The 27,468-nt window shown below is 46.0% G+C and overlaps 1 protein-coding gene across 1 annotated transcript; it reads right to left on the bottom strand.

The window, feature by feature from the left end:
* Positions 1-856: 856 nt before the first annotated feature.
* Positions 857-27,465, bottom strand: ARL3 (ADP ribosylation factor like GTPase 3). Its single transcript, XM_063405406.1, has 6 exons — positions 27,354-27,465; positions 17,154-17,297; positions 15,907-16,023; positions 11,733-11,783; positions 9,593-9,778; positions 857-1,154 (listed from the first exon to the last, which is right to left on the bottom strand). The coding sequence occupies exons 1-6, from the start codon at positions 27,354-27,356 to the stop codon at positions 1,107-1,109; spliced, it is 549 nt and encodes a 182-aa protein (XP_063261476.1). The 5' UTR covers positions 27,357-27,465; the 3' UTR covers positions 857-1,106.
* Positions 27,466-27,468: the final 3 nt, after the last annotated feature.

Below are 27,468 nucleotides of genomic sequence, written 5' to 3'. Positions count from 1 at the left end.
AAGCTGGCCCAGGGAGGAATGAATGCTCGTTTTACAGAGCACTTCCCATCTGCCGTTCACCAGGATCCTCACCCTCCACCCAGGCAATCCACAGCCGGCTCCAGGCTGGGGACTCAGGCCTTGGACAGCCAGCCTGCTGTGGGGCAGTCCCCCAAGTCCCTGGCAAGGCAGGGGAGGCATGCTGAGGTGGTGGGGTAGGAGAATACATTTTGCAGATTTCAAAGAAGGAAACATGGGACCTGATATCTCATTCTAGAAAGTAATCATGGACTTAATTGCATTTTCCTGCAGAGTTGCCTTAACATCAAGGGAAAATCAACAGGGATTGTTCAACATCAAGACTAATCTCACATATGGAACTTATTGAACGGAGGAACAACGTTTTTGCTGGCTCAAGGTGAAATGCTGGGCTAAATTCTCCTTCAGCTGCGAGAAAAGCCCTAGGCACGCTCATCCTGCATTATTCCAACTGTAAAGAGCTTCAATTATACACATATAACCCTTCTCTCCCTTCTGCAGCGGTGTCGCAATGCAACAGTGCCTCGTTATCATCAAACTCCTCTTTTATGGCTATAGGAATATGTGGAAGTCTTCTACCCTTGTTACACAAATGACTCCTTAGCAGCTTTATTTTAAGAAACTACCCACAATTGGTAACACAACTGCATTTTATCTGTCACTGAGGGGAAGCTGTGACTGACGCCCGAGCGTGTCCTCAGCAACTGTGTGTATTAGGGCAGCTCCTATGCATCTAAGCCACTACAGTAACTCACCACTCCCTCTGCTCCACACTGAATCAGTCTTGCTTCTGCTTACAAACATGCTTGCTAATCAGACATTTAATACTATTTATGCATAGGGAGGAAATATGTAATTCCTTTATTGGGATAAAAAAATTATACCAAAGAGCAGGTCAAGTTCCAAATCCAGCAGTAGGTTTAAACCGATGTTGCTCCCTTTTTCCTCTCTCTTTTTTTTTTTTTTTCTTTTAACAGCTGTAGCTGTGCACAGATGGAAAAACATTTGGTCAGAAAGCAGCAAATTAGTGTTTTCAGGCTAGAATTCTGCTCCCACCGCTCCTCCATTTCCATGCAGCTCAGAATGCTTTACTTCTTCTTAGCACTGACATTTTTGCACGCCCAGTTCATGCCGTCCTTCAGACAGAGAAAGGTAATGTTAGTCAAGCCACGGGAGGAGGAATCCCCCAAGCCCACCCCACCACCATTCTGCAAGCACCATGTTCTGCCTCCTCATCGACCCCCTGCCTGCCCTTCTGTCCCCAAAACCACTGTGGGTTAAAAAAATAAGCGCTTCCTTACTTGGTAGATGTTGTCACACAGAGGTTATTAAATCTTTCATCTGACCATAAAAAGTATCATCATCTCATCATGTCACTATGTGTAGGTCCTTCGAGGAAGGATCACTTTGCAGTCAAGGTACGTCAGTGGCAGATGAAGGCTCAGTTCCAGGTTCAGCTACAGATGATTTGTGTAACCTCGGGCAAGTCATCTTATCTTTGAGACTGGATTTTAGGGGACTGTTTGTTATACAGTCAGCCTCCTGTTAAGAAAACAGCTCTAATTCTCTGCTCATTTGCAAGCCTTGAAATCCAGATCCATGAAAGTCACTGCAATAACCAGACCTGGACCCTGCTCCCTGTTCCTTGGGGCCCCCACAGAAAATGGGCCCTCAGGGATCCCACAGGGTTCAGTGAAAAGCTTCGTGGTCATGTTTTAAGAGGCTGATATACTCTTTAAGGTATCTCTGCAAAAATGTGTGGGTGACTTCTCTGGCCAGTGAAAGCAGGACAGCAACACTTGTGCCGTGAATATCTGATTTGTGAGTTTATTGCTGAGATCCCAGAATGGGTAATATTGTTGAAAGCCAAAGCAACACTTCATCTGCTCCTGTCACTTATCCATTAGGAGACATGCACAATGGAGCGCAAGATGCACAGTCTCCTCATATTTGTGTCCCACCAAATCCTTTATCCTGCCTACGAGGTATCTCTGTGGACAGTGAGGCTGAAGGCAAAAGGTAGGGTTTTGGGGATGAGAGGGGAGCAGCACATCTTTGTGTTTGGAAGTCAGGCAAATGTCACCTTAGAGTTCAGACTGGAGGGATTTCACTGTATTATATTCAGTGGTAATTTTGGTATCATTACAACAACAACCTTAGTTAGACCCTAAGAAAGGTCAGAGCTTTTGGGCAAACATCACTGGTAGCCTCACAGTAGCAGTGTTGCTGCTTCCTTATATCCTTTTCCTGGACTGCCAAAAGGCTGCCAAGGACCTCAACTTCTCCAAGAACAGGTAGCCCAAGGCAGAGTATGGCAGGCCCTTTGGGTGAGCTAACACTCACTGCTGTGCCTCTGTGTTGTCTCTCAGCCACAAAGGCGGTGGCCATGTCAGAGGAGCTAAAGAGTTAAGAGAGAAGAGAGGGAGTCCTCAGGGCTTAATCAGAAGCAGAGAGGTTCTCACTTGAAAATTCCAATTTACCTTGATAACTGTGCTATGTGACACTTCTTATCTGAAGGGGAGCAGCAACTTTTGTTGTTGTGTTAAATAAAGAATAAGTGAGCCCAGTTTGTGCTGGGGTGCACCGAGGCCCTACACTAATAACACTTCTAACTCTAACCTTGGGGAGGTTTGGTGTCTCCAGTTTCATTTATTTATCTCCCCAGCAGAGATCAGTGTAAAACAAATTGTCTGAAATCCTCAGAGCAAATGGGAAAAGATGAGCAGTAGATTCATTTTAAGGCCCGGTAGCTTTGTGTCTTCCCCTTTCAATAACACTGATAACCTAGGTGTAAAACATGTAATGCCTTAAGCAATCAATAGCATGGTTTAAAGCTTATCACTTTAGAGAGAGAGGGAGCGAGTGATTCCCAGCATGAGGAATGCCAGGGCTTAACAATGGGGCTAGAAGGAAAGGTGTCAAGCCTTTGACTTGATTGTGTGCTTTAGAAATCTGCATGATTGCCTGCAAAGAGTAAAAATAAATAAATAACTAAAAATGCTCCCACAATGATTTCAGCTTCCCCTGCCTCGGAAGCAATAATCACATTTGCACACATCATGGCATACAAGGCAAGTAGAGCTCCTCATTCATTTTGAATGTAGGTTTATTTGCTGAACCAGAACAGCTGAGACAGCTTAAAGTAATAAATATCAGCTGACACCCTCTGCTATTCAGCACAGTAATCCCAGAAACAATACATCACTGCAAAACAACAAACACGCATCCTATCTTCTACCTAATCTGACCACAACCTGAATTCACAGTGATTAAAACACTGCCTGCTGCCATTGGGGAGCCTGGCAAGGGGAAAGGCAGACCACTGCAGCACCAGCGCAGCGAGGGTCATAAAGCAGAGTTTATGATGGGATTTACCATGGCTGGGAGCCTGGCTGCATGAAGCATTTAACGAGGGCAAAAGAATGACATAGCAAAATGCAAGAGGAAAGGTGAACTCCAAACACGCTTGAAATACGTAAGTAGGTCACCAAACTTTTAAAGCAGCAATAGATTTTAAAAATTCTCTTCTGGCATAAGTTAATTGACAGGAAAAATCACATTTAATTGTAAATATCCCTCTGCCTGACAGTGATAAAGGGAGAATTAACGTGTTCAGCTGTATCAGAAAGGTGTATGTGAGATGCCTTCCTCAGCTATGTCTGCAGCTTCTGGTGCAACTATTTTTTTGAGGGGGGTATTGTTCTGCAGTGTCCCCAGATGCTTTGGAGAATACCAAACGCAATGGAAAGCAAAAAACCTAAAAGATACGCTTACAATTTTTCTACCTATGGTATGAAGCAGCACAGAGCATTGGTAAGATAGAGAAATCCAGGGAAGCTGCTACAAACACAAAGGGCTGCTATGGGAAAGGCACAGGGGAAGGAGGAAACAGTGCTTGAAAGAATCAAGTCCTCAAGGAGTCAACTGTTGTCATCCTTTGTCCCTGCGCACTCTGTCCCTATATCTGCATGTTTAAAAGATGGTTCTGTGAAGAAAGTATAATCCCTACAGTAACATTTAGATCTTGATAGATGTCCTTGTGCTGTTTTGTTGAGACACAGAGACGTTGGCAGGTACTCTGAGGATCGAGGCGGATACAATATTAGTATTCCAGCCTCAAGTCAACCCTGGGAAAACTTAGCCAGGGAAAGATTTCAGATCTTTCAGCTTCGCCTCTCTTAGCTCCTTAACAAGCAGCTAGTAAACTTTACCAAAGCAAAGAGAGAGAACCCCAGGGAAGAGGATAATGCTCCTTGCAGAGAAATGCTGCTCACACAACCCTGCCTTGCTGCAGTCCCATCTGCTATTGTGCCAAGGGAGTTGTACTCCAACGCCCTTTGGGAAAGTACTGGTAGAGCCTTCCCTGGGAGAAATATAAAGTCCTGCTTAAGATTAGGCCACTGCTTGCTTATTCTCTGCATTATCAGCTTTGTGGCTATGGGAGTGAAGTAATCTGACTTCAAACACAGCGAACAAGTCCTTTCCACCCCATAAAAAGCCTTGCGATTTCTGCTCCCCTGCAAGCCTGGGATCAGGCAAGGCCAGAAACTTGTGACCCCTAATGTGACCTTAAGGACAGAAAAGCTTAATCCTTTCATGTAATCCTCTGTCTGCCATAACAAATTGGGTCAGCAAGTGCAAAATTCTCAATCTCTAGCATTTTTGGTATGCGTTATTTTAACTGTCACTTTCTTCTCCCTCTGCACAGCCAGGACTGTGCCTTCATTATCTGTCATTTCCTTGCACCTCCAGTGATCATACAGGCTGGCTCTTACAGGCTCCTGCCAGTGCATTATCCACTGGTTTTTGCCTAGGTGAAAGCATATTTTCTTATCCTCTGAGACCTTGTATCCCTGATGCAGTACTGTAGACTCCCTTCTTAAAAATAAAGAAGACACTGCCCTGTAATCTGGAAACATGGTTGCTTTTCCTCAACATGCACAGGCTCTGCCTGCCCCAGGAAAGCTGCAGTCATCAAAACTGGTTTTAAATCACATTTACAAATAGCTCCAGAACCTTGTAAAGATGTGGAACATCCCCATGGAGCCAGTCCTGGCTAAGACTAAACCTAAGGTCTGCAGATATCACATTGCCAGGGATGGTTCTGCTCTGAATCTTGCCCTAATGAAAGTGTTGAATTGCAGCATAGACATAACTTAGGTCTTGGGCTTCATTCTCAACTGGGTTGAAACAGCCAGGGAGGAGACAGAGGCTCAATTCTTCCCACAGTCCTTTGGGCCAGATGGGCTGTGGCATAAATTGGAAAAGTTTAGTGGCTACTCTCAGTTTCACTGGCTTTTAATGGTCTCCAGAGGGTCATTATGTTTGGGAGACTCTGGGCACAATATGCTGCATCATCATTCTGGAGGACAGTTCCTCAGGGCAGGCTCAACTCCCACTGCCTTGATTGGAGAATCTTGCTTCAGACAAGAAACAAGCTGCAGAGCACATATCGGTCCCAAGCCTTGAGTCATATTTAATATCACACCCTGGCCCCTAAATAACACCTCAGCAAGAGAGGAGGCAGCAAAGCAGAGGGGCTTTGTTTGCTTTCACACCACCCTGGCTGGCCAGGGTGGAATGTACACAGCTTTTGCACACCAAGGGCTACAATTTGAGATCTGGTCACAAATGCAACCCCAAGAGAGCCTATGTGGCACCAGAGAGTCGCTGTGAGGCAACAGTTCCCTTATGTTCCTCTGCTGCCATCAGTAATCACCTTCCTCACTTGCTGTACCCTGTGCCAGGGTCTCGGTGTAGGCTGGTCAGGACTCCATTCCTGAAGCACTGCCCAGATGGCTGTAGCAAGGAGAAAAGGCTTTCCTGCTTTTTAACTGGGGCTGAGGATAAGATCAGGCCCAAGCAGACATTTTGCTTGAAAAAGCCTCGATGGCACCATGAAGTCTGATTAACAAGACAACTGCTGCCCACGGTTACAGTCGGGAGGTAATGAAGTCTTCAGCTGGCATAACAGGGGCTGCCAGCTGGCATCCAGAGACACTACATGGAGTTTCCAGTTAACCCAGTCACCTCTCTTCTGAGCCTGCTCAGGACACTGGTAGGCCCCTTTTCCAGAGTCCCTAATGGTTAATTTTAAAAGAGAAGATGACTATGTGGATTCCCCCCTTAATTAACAGTTTTATTAAATAACCCATTTCAAATAATAGTTAAATTCTCTAAATTTATATCATTCTATTAACCATAATCTAATCTCATTAACCTTGAAATCCCCAGTCTTAACTACCCAGTTCTATACATGATGGTGCTAGCTGCTAAACTAATTAAATGACCTTCAAACTATTTCTCCTTCATGTATCGGCATTATTTATCTTTGCTCATTGCTCTTCTTTCAAGCTATCACAAACATCTTCCCATATGAACTCTGCTCCTGCATGTGCTCAGTACAGGATATGCCACCACTCTATCTTGCAAAATCCTCCAATGTCTCCAGTCCTACTCCAGCTAATATATTCCATCACCTGTGATGGTTGGTGTACTTGTTCCTTGGCTTTCATTCTGAACACCTGATGCTTTCCTGTCTCCATTTATTTTGCTGCCACTCATTGTCATTTCTCAAAGAAGTCCTTAAAGTGTGACCTGAGATTTATCCACACACGGAGAGCTCCTGTTCTGAGCCTCTGGTACCTGTGGCCCTGGTGTACCACAATCTTCAAAAACATCTTTCCTAATCTCACCCTTTAAACAAGTTCTTTGATTCTCCTAAAGTTTGACCTCTCCTTAACGTCCCAAGACTGAAGACAGCGTTTTTTCCTAGGCTGATCTGGGTTTAATTTAAAAGCCATCTCCCCAAACATTTTGTTCAATTTGCAAGGAAAGGGCGTGCTTGACATTCTTACTGTCTGATTTGACAGGGCTGAAGATATGGCTGAAGAGAAATGTAGGGGCTCTTCTTCTATAAGCTGTAGAGAATCTGCAACTTTCCTGACTTTTCTGCAATAATCATTTATCGAATAAGCTGCAGTATTTAGGGCAATGAGACTGACTACAAGAAAGTGGGATGTTATCTGACCTGCATCTGAACTAATTTGTCTAGATAAGCATGATGAACAAAATACATGGGCCTGCAAATACTTTTATTTAGTTCTGGTCTTCTGTTTTCTGGAAGCAAATGCAGAAGCAGATTTCATTTCCCCTGCAGAGGGTATTGGGCTGAGTATTTGACACTACTGGATGATGAGAGATGTGCTGTGCTTCAGGGAGGGGCAGTAAGAAGGTGCTGTCAATGGAGAAGCGCACAGCCCACTCCAGAGAGCCCACAAATCTGCCTGAGAAGGAAGCACATTTCAAAGCTCAGGAACAGAAAGTGACACTTGTATCATTTACTTCTTCTACATCCAAGGCATATCTCGGAATTTCATCTGTCTCTTTACTGCCTCTTTGCAGCTGGAGAGCTCCTTTGGGCTTCCATAATCTAGACAAGGGCCTGAAGGAGGGGAGGAAGGTGAGCTACGTTTGCATGAAACCCTGTCAACTGCAGCCTGGTTCTCCTGGTCAGGTTTCTTTGGACTGGAAACTTCAGAGCAAACATTAGTGCTGAAGTCGTTCACAACACTGGCTACAACACAGCTGAATTTCTAGCTTAGCTAACTCAAGGCCCTTTAGTGAACACCACCTAGTACATTCAGGTCTAAAAATCAGGTTGAGAATTTTAAATCAGAACTGCTGTACTGAGTCAGACCAGTGGTTCATCCCAGCATCCTCTTTCTGGATGCCAGGGGAAAGACCATGCAGGAACAGGATCTGCCTCTCTCTGTTCTTCCCTCCCAGTTCATGGCCCAAGCTCAGTCAAAAGCTGCCTCCAGATCTTAGTGGTCAGTGATTGCCTGCACATCTCTTCTTCAGAAGTTCACTTAAGTATTTTTCTGATACCCTTTTTTTTTCTGATACCTCTGGTCTCACCAACATCCTGTGCCAATGAGATCCAGAATTTAATTATGCATCTTGCAAAGAAGCACTTATTTTTATTTCTTTTAAACCATTTTCTGATTATTTCATTAGGAACACTCTTCCTCTAGCAATGTAAAAATAGCATACAGTTTATCTGATATTTTTATACCTTATTTTATAAATCCTGAAGATGTTCCCACTCTTTGTCCTCTCTCTTCCAAACTGCTAGTTAGTCCTAATTTATTTTTACATTACATTTAATTACATTTATATACACTTATATAATTTCATGATCCCTGTATACAGATGCCACTCTTTGCTGCTGATCATTCCTGATGGAAGATCCTCAAATCTCTCCTAATTCTAAGCAGATATACAGACCATATTTTTTTCTGATTAGGTTGGTTAAGAGCCTATAAGAGGTTACCTAGAGAGGATATGGAATTTACATGCTTAGAGATACTCATAACTTGACTGGACAAGACTCTCAGCAACCTCCCCTAGACTCACAGCCATCCCTGCTAAACATGAATTGGTCTAAAGATCTTCTGAAGACCGTGCTACCTAACTTTTTGTTGGACTTTATGATTTTACTATTACTACTAAAACCTTTTTAAATGTGGCAGAGACAGAAATTGAGGTCATGTTCAAGGTATGGGCTCACAATGACTTTAACCTCCTAGAAAAGAGGAGGATCTGTTTCTGAGTAGTGGCAGCTAATTTTGAGTCCATCATCGTACATTATAATTAGGATTGTTGTTTCTCATGTGCACTATTTTGCACTTGTCAACACTGAATTTCATCTGCCATTTTACTGCCCACTCAGCATGGAGGGCTGCTTCTGTGACTCTTCATACTCAGCTTGAGATCTGACTATCCTGAACTGCTCCGTAGCATCTGCAAATAAGGTTTTACTGAAACTGCAGTGAAGATAAATGTCTTCACCATTCTGTTTCTTTAAATATCAGTGAAGGGAGTACTCAGATTTCAAGCTCTGCAAATACTTCATTAATTCAGGAAAGCCTAAGAGTGAAATAAACAAACCTAGGTCCCATTTACATTACAAAGAGCTACTATACCGCAGGAACTGACTACAGCACAGGAGCTCAAGACACAATTATTACAGTTCAGCACAGGGACACAGTGCAGGCCCCTCGGTGTGTCTTTGCTACCCCACGTGCTGACATGAGAAGTGGTCATTGCTCCATGTGCAACTCTTGCATTTCTCTGGATCAGAAAAATTGATCAGTTTTTCTCCCTGGTGCCTGGTAAAACACCAAACGACATCAGTAGCAAAGGTAAATCAGATTTCTAGAGTGCACACTCATACTAGTCAAAGGGTTAATAGTAAAAGACAATTTGTTTTGTGAGAATGATTAACCTAACTGCAGTCTCTTTAAAAGAAATCAATGTCTTCATCTAAGCCAGCTAAGGGCTCCTTAGGCAGGAGGGGGCTCTCCCCCTTACCCGGATGGAGAGATCCCAAGGGCCCAGAGCTCTCCCCTCCCTTTGCACAGGACCCAAGACATGCACTCCCCGCGTTTGGCACTGCAAGGCTTTGGCTGTGCTGACCCTCTCTGGTGAGGCAGCCGGTCCAGCCCCACCCTGCAGATCAACAATCTTACAGATGGCCTGCTGGCACAGCCAGCCTTCTGCAGAGCCTCACCTGTACTCCCTCTCCTGAAAGAGCCGAACAAGACTGGATCTGCCAGACTCTGTCCCGGATTGTGTGTAGGTTCAGTCCCTCAGCAATCTCCGAAGCAGGGGCAGCCGTCAGCAAATCTTGCTTGTTAGCGAATATGAGCACGGGGACTCCACTAAGCTTTTCTTCATCCAAAAGCTCAGCCAGCTCCTGTAGCATTTACAAGGGAGTGGGGTGTGGGGAAGATGGTGAGAGGGAAGGGAAGAGAACCTTCAACCACCAGGGCTTGTCTCTAATTAGAAATATATTTAGGGCAAATACCAAAAGAATGTGTTCCAGTGAAACCTAGATCTTATTATAAGAGAGCAAAAATGTATACAATCATCTCTGCCCAAGATTCAAAATTTCTTCCAATTACAGGTTAGAAAAATCTTCATTTTGGTCTGAAATTAGCAGTTGCCTTAAAGGCTACAACTCTGTGTTTTACCAGTCTCTGATTCCAGGAGACCAAAACTGATGAAACAGCAAAAAAACCAATGCAAATTGGCAGTGTGAGGAATCTGTCTTAAGTTATTGCCTGACTGACATTTGTACCTGAGCAACCCTTGACAGCAGTACTGATATCTTTGCTAATCATGAGTTTCAAGGAGTTGTTCGAAGTTTTAACCACAGCAATTTGGACAGGAGAAGACATCCCTACCCTCATCACCCCCCCAAAAATGGAAATCTCCCTCATACAGGAAAGTCCTCATGCTTTTGAAGGCATTGGTTAGCTGAAGACAAGCCTTAATAGCTAGATTTTGGCTCCATGTGCACAGCACACACTGGGTGGCATCTTAAAAAATGTGTTTGTTCATTCAAAACTGGTTGACTCAAAAAGATTTTTTGAATAGCTCAAATCTGAATCTGCAGTGGATCAATGGTGGCTGAAATACTTCATATCTAGGTTGTGCAATGGTCTCATGTGAAACTGGCACCCAGTCTCAAGTCACTTCCCTATGGGAACATATGACAAACTCAGCAGAACATGAACCTGTAGGGACTGCTAGCATTGCAGACAGATGAGTATAGGAGATTTTTGTGGCCTCCTTATTTAGCTGGAAAGGTCTCATGCTCTCATACAATGTTCTAATATTTTTTATCCACTGAATAGAAACTTCTGGATTAAACAAGTGCAGTCGGGGAGATGCTAAACTGCAGGGGAAATACAACTCCATACCCTCAAAAGCAATGTTTGGTTTGGAAGCCAGGATGAGAGGATGGAGTTATAAACAGAACTGGCTGGGAATTTTTCAACAAAATAGGTCTTTCATCTGACATGGCTGATTTATTGAAACCCAAAGTGTTTGCAGTAATATGAGGAGGGGTCTAGGCTGGCTCTGCCTGACTCAGGCAAGTGATCTAAGCTGCTGCTTCCTTCCCATCTCTTTTGCCCAATGAAGATTTAATTACTGATATAAAATGAAATAGCTCCTGCAGGAGAAAAATTCCCCCACCCCTAGAATGAACAACAGTTCTGCTGTTGGGTTGTGTCCATGAGACTTGAGAGGCAAATGATCAAGTGTCCCCTTCAAACCAGGCAGAAGGCTTTAATCTACATCTCCCATTTCTGTGGTGTAAATGTATTGCTAGCTATTTTGGGACACTGTCACTTTCCGAATTTTACACAACAAAGTTTAAAAGTCCTATTTTTGTTCCAACCCAAACCAAAAAATGTTACAAAACATCAGAACTTTGCAAAACGGAAATCTTATTTTCTGGCCAGCATTAGTTAGAAAGTTCTTTGCTTTTTTTTCAATTACATCCAAAAGACAATCAAGTCAATATGATTTCCATTTCAGCTTTGTAAATAAGAAAATAGGATTCCTCAGGGTCTTGGTTTGGCAAGGTTTAAAGGACTTAGAGAAGTTTGTGCTTTCAGTATTAGGCTCCATTTGCTATTATTGTATAACTTTAATGAACACTGTTCTATTTAAACAGAATTAGGCTACCTATTTTCCTTGTTTCACATCTACCAAAATAATCTGTATTGATGTTGAAAGGCAAGTCTCTTGAAATGCAAATTTCCTTCATAAACAACAAAATCGTCTTCCTAACTTTTGTGAGCAAGGGGCACTCAGAAGCACTGAGTTACTTCAAAGGAAGCTGGGCATAAGTAACTTACCTGACCTGTTTCTTCAAACCTCTTCCTATCTGCACTGTCAATGACATAGATCTGAAAAAAGAAATTACAGGAAAAGTTACTCTTTCCAGAAGACACTCTTCCACAGTACCATGTGCTTAAGTGAGCTGAACCTACTAATTATGCTTTTGGGCACAAAGATCCTTGCTATTATTTGCAGCAAATGTTGGAAAACTTCACGATGTTCTGAAAGGAGAGGAACGACCTCTTTTAATGCTGGGGGAATGGACAGCCAGGTGGGTAGAATCAGAAAGGAGCTGGTGGCAGCACTGGGAATGCTGTCACTATCTCCACAGCATACATTATCTGAAGAGAACAGGAGACTGCTGGTATTGTTTCAAACTTATTGTTACAAGCTGAAGCTGAGCATAGGAGGACAAAACGTGAGGAGCCAGACATGGCCTTTCACCCCAACAAATGTACAAACACTGGCCTGGTGTGACTGTGCCATGCTGCCCTCTAGCATCACCTTCTCAATAAGCCACCAAGCCACCACGCAGTGGCACTCAGGGGACACATGAATGTGTTGGGGACATTGAGCTCGTTCCATCAGGCAATCCTACTGCAGCCTCTGGAGCAGGTGGTTGGGAATGAGGGCTGGATTCAGCCTGCAAGACCTCATCTTCAGCTTCCACCTAAAAAAATGGGGAACCTCAGTACAACAAGCAGGCATGAATAGACTGGTATCCGTTTTTCATTGCTTGATGCGTGAAGGTTTTTGAAGAAGGATGCTGGGACAGCAAACAAGAACAGGACTGGTGACAAACACTGAGAATTTTGCTTCCAGTCACTGCCATTCCCCATCAGTAGTGATTGAAGCTGCTAGCATGTCATCTGCATGCTCTTTGGTGGCTTACAGGGAACAAGTGTCAGCCTGGTTTTCAGGGAATAGATGAGCACAGCACCCTGCCATCAAGATAAATGGCATCCTTGCAGGCAGTCTCAGCATAAGACTCCATGCTTCCAGGATAATTTTGACCAAATAGTAGAGGGAGGGAAGATCTCTAGCAGCAATATCTGTTAAACTATAGGCACTCCCTTAATGAGTGGCATTTGAGTTGTTTGAAATGGGACCAAACACGCAGCAGGAGAATCTGTATGCGAGGGCTGAGGAGGTAACCCAGCAACCTCCCAGCCGCTCTGCAGAGCACTTGGGGGCTGATGTGCCCTGACAGAGGCCGGGGGACGCGCGGCAGGGCTGGGCGCAGCTGCGTGGGGATGCAGCAGCAGAGCACGCACCCGGGGCCACGTGATGGGGACCAGCCCGTGGGCACAGTGTGACACACAGGCCTCTCCCTGCAATGTGAGCCCAGGCACGTGCACCAATACTGGATCAGCTACACACGTCCTCCCCGCCCCTACCAAGCATCCACCCCTATGCATCCCATTTGGGGTAGGAACCACAGGCCAAAAGAAAGGAAGAAACTGCAAGGCTGGCAGTTGTGTTCTGGGGTGAGACTGGACTGTCATCTGTCCTCCCTGGGGACATCTCTGGGGGAGCCCACAACACATGAATGCAATGGCTGAGTGCTGCTTGTGAACTGGAAAGCAGCACCTTCCATCTTACAGTCCCTCTCTAACTGGGAAGGAATAGCTCTGGGTCCCATCCAGCCAGGCTTTCTCTTGCACCGCTCAATCCTCACTAGGGAGCTGTTTTGCAAGATGGGAACTAGAGACAACAGTGCTTGGGGCAAAAGCCACAAAAGCACAGCACGGAAAAAGTAAAGTGTGTGCCGAGTGCCTACTTCCAAACCAGCAAGCACTGTGCCAAATAGCTGCAGGTGCCTGTCTGAATATGCAATCAGCCAGATATCCACACCTTATTTGCCTGCGTTAAGCTTCCAAATATCACAGGTGTGTGATGCAAGACCAAGCTCTCATTCAAAGGCACCTGCATGGATTTGAATTTGTAATTACTTCCTGCTTTTTAATACTCTTTAGAGGGTCCTTTCTGTTTTATGTGATGGAGTTTAGGAGAAGAGAGAAGCATGGGGTCCTGGGAACTGTAGTGTACCTTACATCCAACTTCCTTTTATGGCCAAGGCCACACAAGAGGCTGCTTTTGGCTGTGGTGCTTGGTAACATAGTTTGCCAATTTGAACACCATGTTGGAGAATGGGAATTTGAGAAAGAAATTCCTGTAAAGCTGGGTACCTCCTTTGAGAAACAAGCCAAAACACAACCTGGAATAAATGGGTTGGGCAGAAATTGCAAGTGGTGGGACTAGATGAAGAAATAGCATGAGGGATAAGTTGGCTCAATTTATAAATGCACGATCTGCACCAGGTTTGTTAGAGGATAAAATTACTGGCTAAAACAGGCATGAGGACTGGCAAAAGACAGAGTGAGCCATCAGCATACACATGATCCCAGTTTTGGTGTGTATGGAAATAGCAAAGCACTGGCCCAACACGCCAACATCTCCCAGTTTGGGACTGGGTGTCAGCATGAAGTGCAGCTAGGGGAACTCAAGTCCATCTGTGCACCAGCTATTTCTCTGAATTCACACTGCTGCTTCCCTCAGACTGATTCTGCTTCTATCCACCCATTTTTTTACTCATATGAAAAGAAGGGGTTTCTCTGTATATTGCTTTAACTGGAGTGCGAGAGGGGCAGGGAAAACAACTGCTTTCGTCTCCTTAAGTCTTCAAATTCACATTTATTCCTGTATATCCCATGCAGCCCAGACTGGGAAGGGTGGAAGCCCATAGGCCAGTGTAGCTCACTGTCTTTGCCAGCAGAGTCTTCCAGATACTGTTTTGTGGTTGCACAGCTTCTGCAGCCTGAGCACCTGCCACAGCAGGCAGAGATCCCAACGCTGCTGCTTTGCAGGGCTGACCTTGATCTGCACACTTACTGCCTCTCCACCACACACAGCGCCAGAGCCTGGGCTCAGTGGGCACAGGCACCTCACAGCCACACCACGTCTCTGTCCTCAACAGCCACAGAGGAGCAGAGTGTATGAGCAGAGAGTCCTGCTCATTTCTCAAACCCAGATCTTATCCCATGGAAAACCTCATAGTTCCTGTTTGCAAAAGCAATCAACTGGGTTTATGCGCACTGGTGGCTGTCCTTGAACTTTAGATTCCAAATTAAGGCTCAAAAACGAAGATTGGCAAAAAAAAGTATCGAGGATTTATTAGTCACATTTAAATAGCAGCTTCATTTGGACAATGTTTTCTAAGCCTGCAGGCACAGCCAGGCCTTTCAGCAACTGGACACGAGCCTTGGTGAAGAGTCCTATTCCTAGCTGCACTGATCCTTCCATGCAAGTGCACTGAAGTTCCTGACACGTTACTGAGTATGTGTGTGACAGGAGGGAGGAATGGTGTCTTTCTGAGAGAGCTTCCCACTTTCCCATGGGAGCCTGCAGACCTTGGCTTTTCTCCATTCCCACAGGCAATATTGCTTGGGGCAGAGAGAGGCCTGCAGCCCCCAGTCTGCCTGCATGCTGGCATATGTGGCTGCATGCTAGAGGTGATCTTTGAAACTAGCCAAGGCAGCACCTGGAGGGTCCCAGGGCAATGTGCTCTGGCATGGAAAAACAAAGGTCTTGTGCTGTAAATATAATTGTGGTCATCTGTAGGTAATTGTAAAGTAATTACAGCTGAATTGTCAAAACCATTAAAAGACAGTCTTATGATTAAAGGAGCAAAAGAAAAGACAAGGGGTCTCTGTGTCCCTCAGTCAGAAGCTTTCCTATCTGCTGCCAGACAGAGCATTTAATTCTTATGCCTCAGTCTCCCCACCTATAAAACAAGTGCACCATACTGACCTACCTCTACACATGATGCTTAAGTCACTAATGCCCACGACAGGCCTTCAGAGTCTCCAGTGAAAGGAGCTATAGATGGGTAAAGTACATGTTATTAATGTTCTTTCATTTGAAAGAGACTGAGATGAGAGGAAAGGAACTGGCTATAAACAGCACCATCCTGTGAAAGTAAAAACATGCAACTGAATGATTTCTGCAAACATAACTGTATTTTTCTTACTGCACTCAACCAATCTTGCCATTTAGCTCAGAATAACTCCTGTTACAATGGCAATGGTGTTGCTGAGGGCTGGGACATTACAGTACTTGTTTCTGAATTTCTGGCTGAGACCTTGGAAAGCCATTGCATGAACACAGCATTCAGCTGCAGCCAATACTCACAAGGATATCAGTGTTTTCAAAATAGTTCCTCCAGTACGGTCTGATCTTCCTCTGTCCGCCTATGTCCCATACATTCAGTTTGAAGCCTTGAGACTGTACACTTTTGATGTTGAAGCCCTGGAAAGAGGAGAAACAAAGCCACATAGAGCATAAACCTGAATGACTGGAGCATGTTTGTAGCCAGACGTTAACACCTTATATATTCCATGCTAGCAACGTGCAGTGAGATGGGCTGGGCAGCCACAGAGATGGATCAGCTGTGGGAGAGGCACCAGCAAAAGCAGCCACTAAACCATCAGTTTGTCACTGCTCTTGGGTGAAGGGTTGATGCTGTCATGGCTATGGAGACATACGATGCAGTTAGTGCCCTGAGAGGGCTCAGCAGGGTGGGTGCAGGAAGAGGTGGGAGAGCTGCAGATAAGGAGAAAACAAGGGCACTGTGAGAAGCAGGATTGAGCTTGTGAAAGCTGAGTAGACAGTCACACCTAATATGAAGCCAGAGGTCTCAGCTCAATTCGACACGACACAGCTAATGCTGGGCTTAAAAGAGCAACAGCTGCACGTCTGAAGGGTCCATTTCATCAATTAGAGCACCAACTGAAAGTGCATTCAAGTAGAAAAACAGGATGTGGCGTGGGCTAGCAACATGCTGCCACACCACCCAGGGGACCAAGGCTTGGAATTAGGGTGCCAGGGCTGGGAGCTTTGGGAGGCAGCTACAGGGTGGGGGAAAGCATCTCCTATAGCTCTCTAGCAACCTCCTCTGGAGCAATGCTGCAGTGCTTCTGTTGGGAGCCATCCCTCTCCTTCAACCCCAAAGCTCAACAAAAAGGCATGAGAGACATTAGGGTGGAGCCCTGGTATATGCAGAACCCTTGGAGCTGGTTGGGTGAAAGATGCAAAGAGACAAGGGTTTGTCCAGTGCTGCAGCATCCAGTATACATGTCCCCTGTTTGGCGAGGACAACAGGAACAAAGTCTCATCCATGCAACCCTAGCATGACTCAAAAGCCTTTTGCAGAACTCCACAGCATTCATCCACTTTTGCACTACCTGACTGATCTGGCCTGAAGCTCTCTGGCTCCTTCAGGAAGCCTCCTCTTAGACAGAAAAGACACAAACTTAATGGTGCACCAGGCTTCAGTTGCTCTCCTTTTTACTGAAAGACTTTGATGAATCATTAGTGCTTTGCACAACGTGGCAGGTGGGACCACAGTAACTGCCTTAAGAAGGAAAGGCTTTCCTCACCTGTGTTGGGGTGATGTGGCTGATGTCCTCTGATGCCAGCTGTTTCAGGAGTGTGGTCTTGCCTGCATTATCCAGTCCCAAGAGGAGGATTCTCACCTCCTGGTCTGGGGTGCTTTTTAGTTTGCGTAGGATTGACAGTAAACCCTAAATGCACAAGAGAGACCACAGCTGTTATTTCTCCACCCCAACTCTCACCCCCCCCACTATGTCATGCCCTCCTCCCTTGAAATAGGGTGGGTCTCAAGACACCCTGAATACCTTTCTGCAGTCCCTATTCCCATTTCATTTCCTACTCCTCCCTCTGCCTCTATTTTCTTCCATCTCAGAATATCAACAAGGTCTCAGACAGCACAAATGTCACGCAGTGGGGTGCCCTGCTGGCTGCACTGCTCTTGTCACACAGCTGTTTGGCATTCCCTGTGCCAGGGAGACAGTGCCTATGCATACCCTCTGCAGAAGCTGCAGACCAAGTCCTTGCAAGCTCTTCATTACCTTTATCAGAGGGAAAACCCCATTAATTTGGTCTGCCTCCTAGGTAACTGCAGGTTACTATGTACTTGACATTGGTTCTTCTCACAGTAACTCCCTGGTCATCTCAAACCCCATTTATCTGTCTAAAACATGCTGAACCCACGGGGCACGTGCAGTTCTGATTCTCAGGATGTAGCACTTAACAACTATCTCAGATCACCACACATCCTCGCTAAGAAAAGCACAGTGGATTCCAGTCATTAGCCAGGCTCAGCTCTCTGAGCTGACAGTATCACTCAGGATTAGGAAACAGAATATGCAGGTCAGCTCATTTACAAGCATGAACCTTATAGCAGCACACCCAAGCTTTTGTCAGTGCCACCAGTCAGAGACCAGCACCTCTCTAAAATGGCTGGAAAAATATTCTGGATCCTGGCACATAACCAAGAGATGCAAATCACCCCACTTCCACCTGCCTCTCACTGCCCAGCCCACACCACAGGAGAGGGACAGTTGCAGCCAAGGGCACAGGAGTAGTCTGTGACACGCTGCTCTGCAGCCCCTGATTGTCAGGGCCCCCTCCTCAGAGCCCAAGCAGCACACACCACACTGAGACCCTGCCTGCAGACACAGGTGCTCTTGCTACAATTCGCCTGAGAAACCCTAGGAAAGAAATATACCTACAGCTCCTTCTGAAACCCCTCAGCATTCCTGTTCTGTCTCTCTCAGACAATTCCCTTGTTGAAGCCAACTAAGACCAAGAGCCAGGAGGAAAGCTCAAATGTAAGCACAAAACTGAGCCCACGGGGCCCGTATCTCAAGCCTTTTTGTTATCCCAATTGCAAAATGGAGACAATGCTTCTTGTCGACCTGCAAGGGTGTAATCAGTTAAATGTCTTGAAGTGCTTTGTTGCTATGAGGAACTAAACCCTCTAAATATTTCTGCTGAGAGCCAAGGACTATTCAAGCCTTGAAGGTTGCTCCCGATCTCCTCTAGATCGTGGCTATCAGAAACTTGTCCTCGAGATAAAGAGCTGCACATCGCAGTGCAACTGTCACCACTGCAACACATCCCCTGTTCCCAGCAGTGTCCTTCTGCCCACTCCCAACCTCAGCCATTCAGCAAACGCTGCTTCCGACTGCTCACCTCACTGCTCCCAGGTGGGAGTGCTTTGGAAAGGACTCGGCACTACAGGTTGTGATGCCAAAGCTTTTAGTAATGCTGAGATTCAAATGCGAGTGACATCTGATCCACCCCTGTAAGCATTTTCGATTTCAGAGTAATTTCTTGGGTTTCTGTTAAATTACCAGCTACAGCTCAAAGTACATGTCTGATGTGTTAGAAACAGGGAAGAGAGAAGGACCTTAGTAAAACTGGGTTTGAAAGGTACCTGTAGAAAGCTGCAGGATTGCCACTGTTGCTGTGCTTTTAAAAAGCACTGTGGAAAGCTGAGGTTCAGAAATTCAGAGCTTGTGCAAGCAACAGCAAAACTGCAGTCTTACTGCCCAATAAGCAGGCTCAAGGTATCACCTATTTCATAGGCGATAGGCAGGCAAAAAACTGGGACTCCAGGCCCTGCTCAAGAGCTGTGAATTAGAAATGAGCTCTGCTTGGTAGAGGGTGCCTGCTCAGTACAGGCACAGGCACAGTAAATTCCCAAACAGCTTTTAGTTGAAGTGTACAGGCCTGTAACATCACATGCTGAGCCCTGAGGGCCAGATGCTCCCAGCTGGCTCTCACCCATGGGCCCATGGCTAATGAATTTGCAGGGCTGTGTTCAGTGCAGCCAGTCATGGCAAGCCCTGCCAGCCCAACAGCTCATCTCCCTGGCCACACTGCCCAAATCATGTTCTGCCCCAATGATCGTCTGCACTTCCACAAGTCCAAGGGAAGAGAAAAGGAACAGCAGCAAAAACACCTCTAATGGTTACTTGTTTATATGCATGTCCTAAGTGCCCTTGACATCATTAAAAAGCACAAGTTTTAACTGCATGACTAACAACACATTTTCTTTTCACCTGCTGTCAAATTTACAGTTGTGTCTGTTGGCTTGTAAATCCATGGATTTCAGGTCAGTGTGGATAGACTCCACAGGAACAGGAACTCTAAAATTCACACATTCTCCTTCCTTTCTAGGGAAACACTGAATTTCCCATTCTTATGGGCCTGACCCAAAGCCAGTGCACATCAGCCAAAGCACTACTGCCGACTTTGGAGAGCTCTGAATCAGGCCCTATTATTTTAGTTTATTGCTCACAGTTAAAAAAAGAAGCTGTTGAAATGCTAATCCTATTCACAGCTCCACTTGCTAAGAGCAGAGCAGTGTATCCCAGAGCAGATCAGGATTAGGTGCCTTTATATTTCAGAATTCAACTCCAAAATACTGAACGCAAAGAAATGTATTACAAAGTATTGCTTATCTACCACGGAGCAATTCTCAAGGGTCGGGAAGAGGAACAGTTGTAAATGTTAATAGAGCTTCTCCCATTGTAGATGGATGCTATTTCTGGGCTAGTATGACAGCCTATGAGAAAACGATCAGCATCGTTCCATATTCTACTCAAGTGACACTGCTGCATGGCTGATCACAGGATTATCAGGGGTAGCCAATAGAAGAGAAGATATATATAGAAATAAAAGTATTCTCTAAGGTATAAAGTAAGCTGATTTAAAAGGCTGGAAGACAAGCAAGCCAACACAGAGAAGTGGACTTTATTTCAGTAGCTGCCAGCATAGGTTACATGGTCTGTATATACAACTTAAATCAAGAGCCAAATAATAGTATTGGTTCCTGTGACTGTTACTATTTTGTAAATACTATTTAAAACATGAATCCAGCATTCTCCTTGTAGTTAGAAGAGATGTAAAACTAAGGAAAGCCATGCCCAGATGAGTTTCTCATTTTTTTTTCTTTTTAATTCTTTTTAATTGGTCTTATGAGCACACTGGCTAGAAAGACAGAAGGCATTTCCTGAGAGCTTAGTAGACTGGAAAAAATACCTCAGCAGAGTTTCCTGCTGCATGCCACCACTATGTGGGACAAGCAGCCCCTGTTGCACACACACTGATGGACAAGCACTCCTCCGCTGGCAAACACAATGGGCTGAAACTAACGGGCTGAGGAGAGTCAGAAAGCAATGCCTTGTTTTTCATGGGAGATGTCACGTAGAAAGCCATGAAATGGGAAATCTGGTGCAAAGAAGACACACAGAAGCAACAGAGGAGGAGCAGATTTTTGAGGCAGGGCAGGTAACAAATGTCTCATGCTGGGACTTAGCCAGTAGTGAGAAGGGAGGATTCCCAGGATGCCTGCAAGGCAGCCAGGCCAGTGGCACTCACTCACTGGAGTGTCCAGGGTGAGAAGTAGGACAAGTCTTGAGCAGGCCAGGGTAGACGTGAGCAGCTGAGGAGCCGCAGAGACGCCTCACAGGAGTGTAAGGGCAGCGAGTCAGCTGCACAGAACTAAGCAGACTGCGGCATCTGTAACAGAGAAGGGAACTGCAGATGCTGCTCAGATAATGAACAGCACAGCATGGCAGCGTGTGCAGCCTTTGGAGAAGGGCAGCCAGACAGAGCAACTCAAGGCTGGGCACAGTCAGCCAGCAACCGCTTCTTGGTCACCTCTGGGTTAAGCAAACTATGTCTTATATCAGATTGGCTTGTTTAAAAACATTTTTGTCCTTGGTGGAGAGGGTTTTCTTTACAAGCACCATGAGGAGACAGACTGATGGGGTCAGCAATGAGGAGACTGTATTTTCCAGACAGTGAGCGGGGACATACAGTAAGAAAAAGAGACTCCTGACAATTACTATGAAATCAGAGTGGGGCATTAAATTCTGAGATGCAACTTAATGGGTAAGAGCACTCATAAACACATCGAGCATGAAAGCAAAGCTAACCATCTTATTAGCATCCTTCAGAAAACCGGGATGTGTGGTTTTATGAAAGTATATCATTGCTAGGTTTAAAATACCCACCAAATTATCAAAGGACTTTCAATTATAGCTGCATGCAGTAATCCTATTCTCTCTCTGAAAAAAAAAAACAAACCTACATATATAAAAATACAGTGACATTTATAGTCCTAGCTAAGGGTTTTGCGGGTTTATTTAGCTTTAAATCCATGCTGTATATGGGTTTCTTGAACAAGTTGATGCATGTAACTACATCCTGTACCACAGAAGCCACTGAAAGGAAGATTCACTTTACAGACAAAAGCAAAAATTGGTTTGGGACAAACAGAGCATTGACATAATCTGTTTAAATATTGTATCAGATTGGCAATATAAAGCCAAAATGGACAGAACAATTTTCCCTTGTACTGAGGGCTGGATACACGGGGCATGGATAAAAAGCATGGTTCACAAGCTGCTGCAAAGCACGGTTGATTCTTATTAGGAAACAGAAGTAAATGTATTCTGTTTAACTTTATTAGCCACAAGGCTCAGATAATGAGTTTAAAGTAAAACTACCCTCAGTCACCACCAATTGCTTATCTACTAGACGTGGATATTTAGGTGGAACCAATTCACTTCACTAAGATGCAATACAGCCACAAAGCTCAGTAGCTCAGCCTGCCATTACGACAACATCGCCTCCATCTCTACACCCCTCCAGAGGTGCCCTCTTCCCCACTACTGCAGCCACAAGTCACTTGAATTTATCCTCAGGACTCATCTAAGCCAAGCACATTTGCCATTGAGATGACAACTCCTGTCTCCCCACAGCTTCCCAGCACTGCGGAGTTCTATTCTCAGACTTCGGTGACTTTCCTACAACCGTGGGAGAAACTTCACAAAATACCCATAAAACCAGCCCATGATTCTTTTGCTAATTCCTTCTCTGCCACACCTACAAACCTTGACAAGGTTTAGGCAGCAAACATGTCAAGTTCAAACCTGTCTTGGATTCTAATTATTCATTATCAGTTGGTTATCTCTCACCCCAGACAGACCGTACTTCCATGGCATGGGAGCCCCTCTGTGCTCTGCTAGCACAGCACCTAGCACAGCTCTGAGCACCAATTTATTTACATTCAGTTAAGCAATATGATAGCAGTTCACCATTTTTAAAGAGTAACTTACAGATAGGAGGTATGCGTGACGATTTCACAAAGTCACACAGGAGGAGGTGACACAGGGAAGGACGAGGGGCTTAGCTGAGCCAAATATCCTGCTTTGCACACTGGTTATATGAGGCTACATTTGTCATCCAGGGTGCAATCCTGCACACACAGAGCTGGAGGAGGGGAGTCCTTCCTGACAACTGCACTGATTAGCTGGTGCCCTGAAGAATGACGTCTGATTACCTTTATCTTCGGCTGCAGAACTGCAAATGTCACTAATGGTCATAAAATCATCCAGTCTTTTTCAAAATACAACCGAAGTAAATTAATCTATTGAGCACAGTTTATTCAATACTTCTTACTCTGGCAAAACTCCCAAAAAATCATTTGCTTGCTGCATGTCTCCACCATATGGTGTCATTCAATGCAGACTTTCTTTCCTGCATTGAAATCCAAAATTTAATGGAGTCAAGTCACCTACAGAGTTTTTCCAGCTCAAACCTGCTAATGTAGTTTTCTGTCAAAAAGGTCACACAGCACTTTCTAGTTTGATACATAAACCAATATCAGCATGAATCCTCTTTTCATAATTAAAATCAAACTCCTCTGGTGTCAGCAGGTTTGAAAGAAGTATTTTGCCCTGTGCAGAGAAGAGCCAATGCCCAGCACTGGACAATGTCAGCAGTCTCTATCTGGTTTCAAAACTTCAAAGTCTTGGCCAGTGACTGGAATACTCTCCTATCTGCAGGTGATTTTACATATCAAGCTCTCAGCAATCAGTAAAATAAACTAAAAAACATGACATTGACCTGTACTGAAAACTAAAGTAGTAACACTTAAAGTCCTTGAAAGCATTTTTTATGGTACCATTTTAAATAGAGCCTTACTGCCAAGGAACAAGGGACAAAAGAAAGAATTTCTAGGTATGAGGTACACCTACAGCAGGCAAGACATAGATGCTGGTTTTCCTAGAATGAGGAGCTTAAGACCAGGAGAAAGATGTCTGATTATGCATTTAGCTATGCCGGTATTTTATCCTTTTCACCAGATATGCCTTATGTCAGCTAGACACTCTGTGACTCAGTTTCCTCAGCTATGAAACAGGGCCACACTTTGACAAATCTGGTTTTGACACAATGATGTCATCTTCAATCAATGGTTTAGAAAAACACTGGCCATCCTCTGGTCCCAGCATCTATCAATAACATACCATGGCCCTTGGTAAAGATTGTTATTACAGTGATGAGGAAGCCACAAGTTCTGCTTCACACAGCATTTCCTAACCTTTGGAAAGCAGCACATCCTTTCATGTATCAGCCTCCCTTCGCCCTTGCCATGCGCCCACTGCAGATGCTGCTTAACGGTGCCAAAGACTTCAGCACTACACATCTCTCATGCTTTGCAGTTTTATGGCTCATCCTTCCCTCCGTGCTCCAACTATGACCTTCCACCACCCCTGCCCCACAGCTGTGAGAAATGCTGGTATGCTCTGCAGAAGAAGACACTTCCCCTCTGTACTTACTCACTTGGGTGAACACTGAAATAATTTAAACCTCAGCATTAACCCTCTTATCACTGGAGTTGGAGCAAGCAGTGGTTGAGGGGAGTTTAAGCACTTCCCAGTGCAATCAGGACATGGCAGGAACGTGCTCATGGGCAGCTACCATGGCTCAGATGACAAGCAGTAAATTCTTACATCAAGCTGTCTGGGTGATTTCTGACTGCTGACCCCATCCCCAGGCTGCCATACCTGTTTTGGATATATCTGCTGCTGTTTCAGAGTTTCTACTACAAAAGATTATTTTGTTTTAGTGAAAGTTGAGAATCTAGAGAGCTAGTGCATTGCTCTTCAGTCCTCTGCCCAGTCCAGCCAGACCACCGGGCACCCCAAAGTGCCAATCACCCTGCCTGAGAGGCTATAATTCAAAAAACAATTCCAAGAAATGGAAAATAGACAAAGAGGCAGTAAAATGTTGTACCAAATAATACAAACACTGGAGAACACCCTCTTGCACACAAAGTGCCTGGATAAGAGCAGACAGATCCCAGCCAGATCCCTACACCAGCTTATCAGGACATCATAAGGCAGAAGAGCAGATCTGGCAGCTGCAAGCCAAATGTGTCCCACCAAGCACTGCACTGCTGGAGGCAGCTGCCCTCATCTTTACAGCAGATGTCCATCCTGTGATGGCTTTGGTGCCTGGTGTGACATACCCCATCATCAACTCATCTAAAATAGAGCAGACCCCACAGGCTTTATCTCAATCTCCTTTTCTGTGGCCCAGTGGTAGGGATGCAGCCAGATTTAACCCAGTGAAGATGAGAAGCTGCCTTTGGTGCTCCTGCTTACACCTTCTCCCATGCAAGAATCCCTCTACTTGCATGAATCCAACTTGTGTCCATAGGGCTCCTGGACAAAATAAGGCTTTGCCCTTGGGAAAGCTCCTTCCCCATTGCTATTTTCTTCTGCTTGTGCTCTCTCTTCATGCAGCACCCTCATGAGTGGCTCCACATCCACAGCAGCTCTCTCACCACCCCTCACTCATAGTTCCAAGCCCTCCTTCCAGTCCTCGTTGCACTTTGCCAGCATCCCAGTCGTCCCACCCCAAGTACTCTGGCATCTAAATCCAAATTGTTTCCAACACCTGGATGACCCTGGTCCATCACCCAACCTTCCTCCCACCTCAGTTTAGACTGCACTACACCCTCACCACTTCACCTGTCTCCCAGCACTGCCCTCCACCCAAGTCACCCAGTTTTTTTCTTCAGTCCATGCTGCTACCTCTCAGACAATTTATTTCTCTCTTCCAACACTTCTTTCCTCCCTGGGACTTTTCTTCCTCTCATCAACATCAAAACTCCACTTCTAGTCTTTCCCACAGTTTATTCTTATTTCTTCTTTTCAACCCAGATGCCTCTCATCTTTCCAGCCCATGGCAGAAAACCCCAGAGCACAAAACATCCCAGCAAACTATCCTAGCCAACCAAACACTGACTGGGTTTTCCCACTGACTCACCAGACTGTCCATCCCACCGAACTGGCAGTTTTCTTTCAGCCCGTGAGCACTCTCTCCTGGCCATCTCTGAACACCTTCATCCAGCCTCTCCCTGCCATGATTGAAGTCCCCATCTAAGGCTGTGCATGAAAAAACAGCCCTTCCACCTCAGGAGGCTCTCTTCTAGCTCCCTCAATTCCTGTACCCAGGATTCAAGTCCTAGGGTGGCCTCCTCCCACCTTGGCTGGGTTGTCCAGTGCCCCTTTAGAATGACAGCTGCTCCCAGACTCTTCACAGGCAATCTCTGAACACTGTCTTCCATCCTTGCCAGGCTTTTCCATCCTTTTGCTCCTTCCCTCCTCAGGCCACTGGCATCCTGGTCCCCAGCCCTCCCAAGCACCCCTCCATCACACCTTCCACACCTTGACTGAATCAACTCCAGGCACGCTGAGTCCATCCCAACAAAGACCCCCCCATAGCATCCTTGAGCCTGCCAGCCTCAGTCTAGACCTGATTCACAGAATCACAAAATCAATTAGATTGGAAAAGACCTCTGAGATCACCAAGTCCAACCTATGATTAAACATATCAACTAAAGCATGGCACCAAGTGCCATGTCCAATCTTTCCCTAAAAACCTTCATGGATGGTGACTCCACCACCTCCCTGGGCAGTCCTTTACAATGTCTAATCACCACTTCTGTGAAGAAATTCTTCCTAATGTCCAGTCTGAGCCTCCCCTAGCACAGCTCAAGGCTATTTTGTCCTGTCACTTGGGTCATTTTGGGAGAAGAGGCCAATCTTCACTTGTCTACAACCTCCTTTCAGGTAGCTGGAGAGTGATAAGGTCACCGCAGAGCTTCCTCTTCTTCAGACAACACAATCCCAGCTCCCTCAGCGACTCCTCACAGGACTCGTGCTCCAGGCCCTTCACCAGTTCTGTTGCCTTTTTGGGGACTCAACCCTCTTTTATTGCATCTCCCATATCATCTGTGTGCTGCCAAGGCCCCAGCCCCAGGGTCTTCCACGGGTGGAAGCCCCAGATTTACACTGTTCTCATCCCTTTGTATGGGTGCCCTGCACAGCCCCAGGCCCCTATGCCTGGCTGGAGCCCCCAGGGGGGTACTCAGACGCCAGGCTGGCCACACTGCCTGGGTGGGTGTCACACAATCACACCATGGGTCAGGCTGCAAGGGACCACAGTCGGTGATCTGGTCCAACCTCCCGCTCAGCCAGGGCCACCCTTGAGCACATGGCACAGGATCACGTCCAGATGGTTCTGGAATATCTCCAGTGAAGGAGACTCCACAAACTCTCTGGGCAATCCATTCCATTGTGTGGTCACCCGCACAGCAAAGTTCTTTCTCGTATTCAGGTGGAATTTCCTGTGCATCAGTTTCTGCCCGTTGCCTCCTGTCCTACTGCCCGACAGCACCGAACAGAGCCTGGCTCGGTCCTCCTGTTTCCATCGCCTCAGCAACCCCTCTCATGGCCCGAGGCCTGCCCGTGCCTGCCATGAGCCCAGCCAGGCCCAGCAGACCCTCCGGCCCCCACCAGCCCACGCTCCGCGTGGGGATCACCCGCGGCCTCAGGCGCCCCCGGCCCCGCCGGCCCCGGCCCCCGCCCCGCCCCGCCGGCCCCGGCCCCGCTGGCCCCCGCCCCGCTCACCATCCTCGGCGCGGCCCGGGGTTACCATGGGCAACTGCGTCACACCCACCGCGCGCGCCGACGTGCCCGCGCCGGGGGAGGGGCCAGCGCCGGCCCCGCCCACAAACGGTGCATG

The sequence above is a fragment of the Prinia subflava genome, chromosome 9 (assembly GCF_021018805.1).
Source record: "Prinia subflava isolate CZ2003 ecotype Zambia chromosome 9, Cam_Psub_1.2, whole genome shotgun sequence".
In the NCBI taxonomy this organism is placed as follows: domain Eukaryota; kingdom Metazoa; phylum Chordata; class Aves; order Passeriformes; family Cisticolidae; genus Prinia; species Prinia subflava.
Note: the sequence above shows the minus strand (reverse complement) of the source record. Positions and strands in the feature narration are given on the sequence as shown.